Here is a 2,591-nt window from a genome sequence, read left to right as displayed (position 1 = left end):
CCCCCCCCCCCCCCCCCACTGGCATTTCCTGTTATGTAGTAGCAAATCTTTTTGATTATGTCCCTTAAAACCATTGCCACTGCTTATATCATCTTTGGGTTCATCAGAGGGATTCTTTTTGATCTTGTTTTATAAATCTATGAGTTCTGAAGAGAGGTACTAGTATCCAGTAATGTGTGCAGGAGAGAAAGACATATTTTAAAGTCTCTTACTACGATTGTAGCTTCTAACTGAATCTCTGTGGTCTGAAGTTAAGTTTCTATAGCTGCTTTATTTCCCTGTTTAATTTGTCGACTATAAAAATGCAGAACATCTCCAGTCTTATCTTTCTAAATGGTTTACAATTACTTTGGTGGATTTGTGTTCAGCATCACAAAATAATGTGTATGTACTGATGTATACAACCCTGTTTCTGGTCTTCTAGACTCTGGCAAACATAGTCCGTAGAGAGTTCATGTTGCTGCTCACAAATGATTCAGAGTTACTTGAAAATTAATTTAAAAAAAACAGAGACAATCCATTCCAGTGTGCAGTAAATGTAATGAGTCTTTTCATTCCCTAAAGTAATCAGACAGTGAATCAATGAGTGTGGAAACAGCAGTGGACATTGATCCACTGATAGTCCAGGACCTCCTATGGTGAAGAACCCGACAGCCAGGACTCATGAAAATTAAGTTCAATATCTATACTGACATCCCCAGATAACCCCAACAACTCACACCCACTCAGTGAGTAATTTGACAATAAAACATTAACTATGGAATACAAACTGGGATTGTTCTTGCTCTTTGTTTCAGTCTTGTTCTCTTTGTGTGTATCCAGACAGCCTGACAGAGGCTCTTGTAAGTGAAATTGCACAAAATCAACAAGAGTGGCTGGGCCTTTTGACCAGCTAAAGGACGTTTTCTGGCTCATGATTGGAGAGAAAGATGCCTTTTTTTATTAATATTGCATGCCAGTTCGGAGTCATTCTCACAGCATCATACAGCACGGAGCACAGTGTTTTTTACCTCTACATTTGGTTTAATTTGTCGACGTTTCGGGCCCAGGGACATTTCTCAAGACACGTTTATAGACAGATTACATTGACAAATCAAATCCAGAATTGAAATGTGTGTGTGGCAATTTTGATGTTCTTGCTTTTTGAAATAGATCTTCGAGGGAATTTAATTCTCTGCACCACAGAGGAGACCAAGCAAAGGAGCGTACGTGTTGCTGACTATTTGGCTAGCTCCAATATCAACATTGACCATCACGTATTTCTTGATTATTTTTGCAGTGGTTTTGGAGAAAGGTGCAGGCAGCAATACAGGTACATTTGGAACAACCATTGCACCAGTAGACTCAAATTCTGTTTAAAACACTGAAGCAGAATCAAACCTGAGATCGCGCCCGCTCTCTCCTCTTGCGCTCTCTGCGGTCCTGGACGGTGGACAGGTAGTTGACGGCGGCGTACTCCAACACAGACAAGAAGACAAAGACGAAGCTGACCCACAGGTAAATGTCCACCGCCTTGATGTAGGACACCCGGGGCATGGACGCATTGACTCCGGTGATGATGGTGGACATGGTCAGCACCGTAGTGATGCCTGGACACAAGACACACATAGTTGTGCTTAACCCTCATGTTGTCCTTGGGTCAAATTGACCCGTTTTCACCAAAAAAAAGGGCCGTAGAAATAAGCGCTGATAATCAACAACATCAAAAATATCAAAAAACTTTGGAAAAAACACCAAAAACGTCACAAAAAAAAGCACCCAAAACATTGAAAAGTGACAAAAATGTCAGAAAAAGCGATAATGTTAAAAAAAAGTGAGTCGGTGTTTGGCAGCTGAAGCTATACACTCAGCCGGGAAAGTTATAAAACTTAATAAATGAAATAATATGATGCAATGTGGTCCAACAGCCCTGCAATAATATAAGTACAGGCCTGTAAAACTCCCAGTATGGTTTCGAAGATTTGCTTCAATTTGGGAACTAACAACAACCTTTGAGCTAGCTAGCTACAATGAAAATGGGAAGTTTTAAAGACATTGTGGATGGGGTAACAGGGCAGGCCTGCTCGGTTCGTTTGGGGAATGGTTGCAAAGACTTACAACAAACATTTTGACGGCATTTCCTCTCTAACTGGGACATTTTGGGACCGATTGGTGGGATTGCTGTGGATGAAGTACACACAGAGATACACTGGTAAGAGCAAATGAGGTTTAACCATGTATCAGCTAATTTAGCTCCCACTACTGGATTGTGTGAACAGTTGATTTAATTTAATATTGTGTGTGACGTTTTCTTTTGCGGGGTGAGAATGTTCCACCAAAACAAGTTCCTTCCCGAGACTATTTTTTTCAGAGCCACCGTCGCTGCGTCTGGAGCTTAGCGCCATCCATGAGGATTGTGATTTTAAAGAAATACAGACAATCCAGAGCGTTTTTTTGTCCAATTATTTTTTTCTCATTTTAAGGCTCTTATCAACATGGAAAGGTGGATCGGCTTGCTTTGTGCAAATGTTTTGTTGGCATATAACCTACTGCAGTGTTCAATTTCACACTAACATTCTGTCTTGGAGCAAATAATCTCTCACACAATGTAA

The 2,591-nt window shown here is 40.7% G+C and overlaps 1 protein-coding gene across 1 annotated transcript in view; it reads right to left on the bottom strand.

Moving 5' to 3' along the window:
- Nucleotides 1–2,591, bottom strand: part of gabrr2a (gamma-aminobutyric acid type A receptor subunit rho2a) — a 45,432-nt gene that overhangs the window by 1,695 nt on the left and 41,146 nt on the right. Inside the window, exon 8 of the mRNA XM_032499823.1 lies at nucleotides 1,381–1,589. Within this exon, the coding sequence (XP_032355714.1) occupies nucleotides 1,381–1,589 (209 nt within the window). The remainder of the gene's footprint in view (nucleotides 1–1,380; nucleotides 1,590–2,591) is intronic.

The sequence above is a fragment of the Etheostoma spectabile genome, chromosome 20 (genome assembly GCF_008692095.1).
Source record: "Etheostoma spectabile isolate EspeVRDwgs_2016 chromosome 20, UIUC_Espe_1.0, whole genome shotgun sequence".
NCBI classification, from domain to species: Eukaryota; Metazoa; Chordata; class Actinopteri; order Perciformes; family Percidae; genus Etheostoma; species Etheostoma spectabile.
The sequence above is the reverse complement of the archived record's forward strand: the minus strand, read 5'-3'. Positions and strand labels throughout refer to the sequence as shown.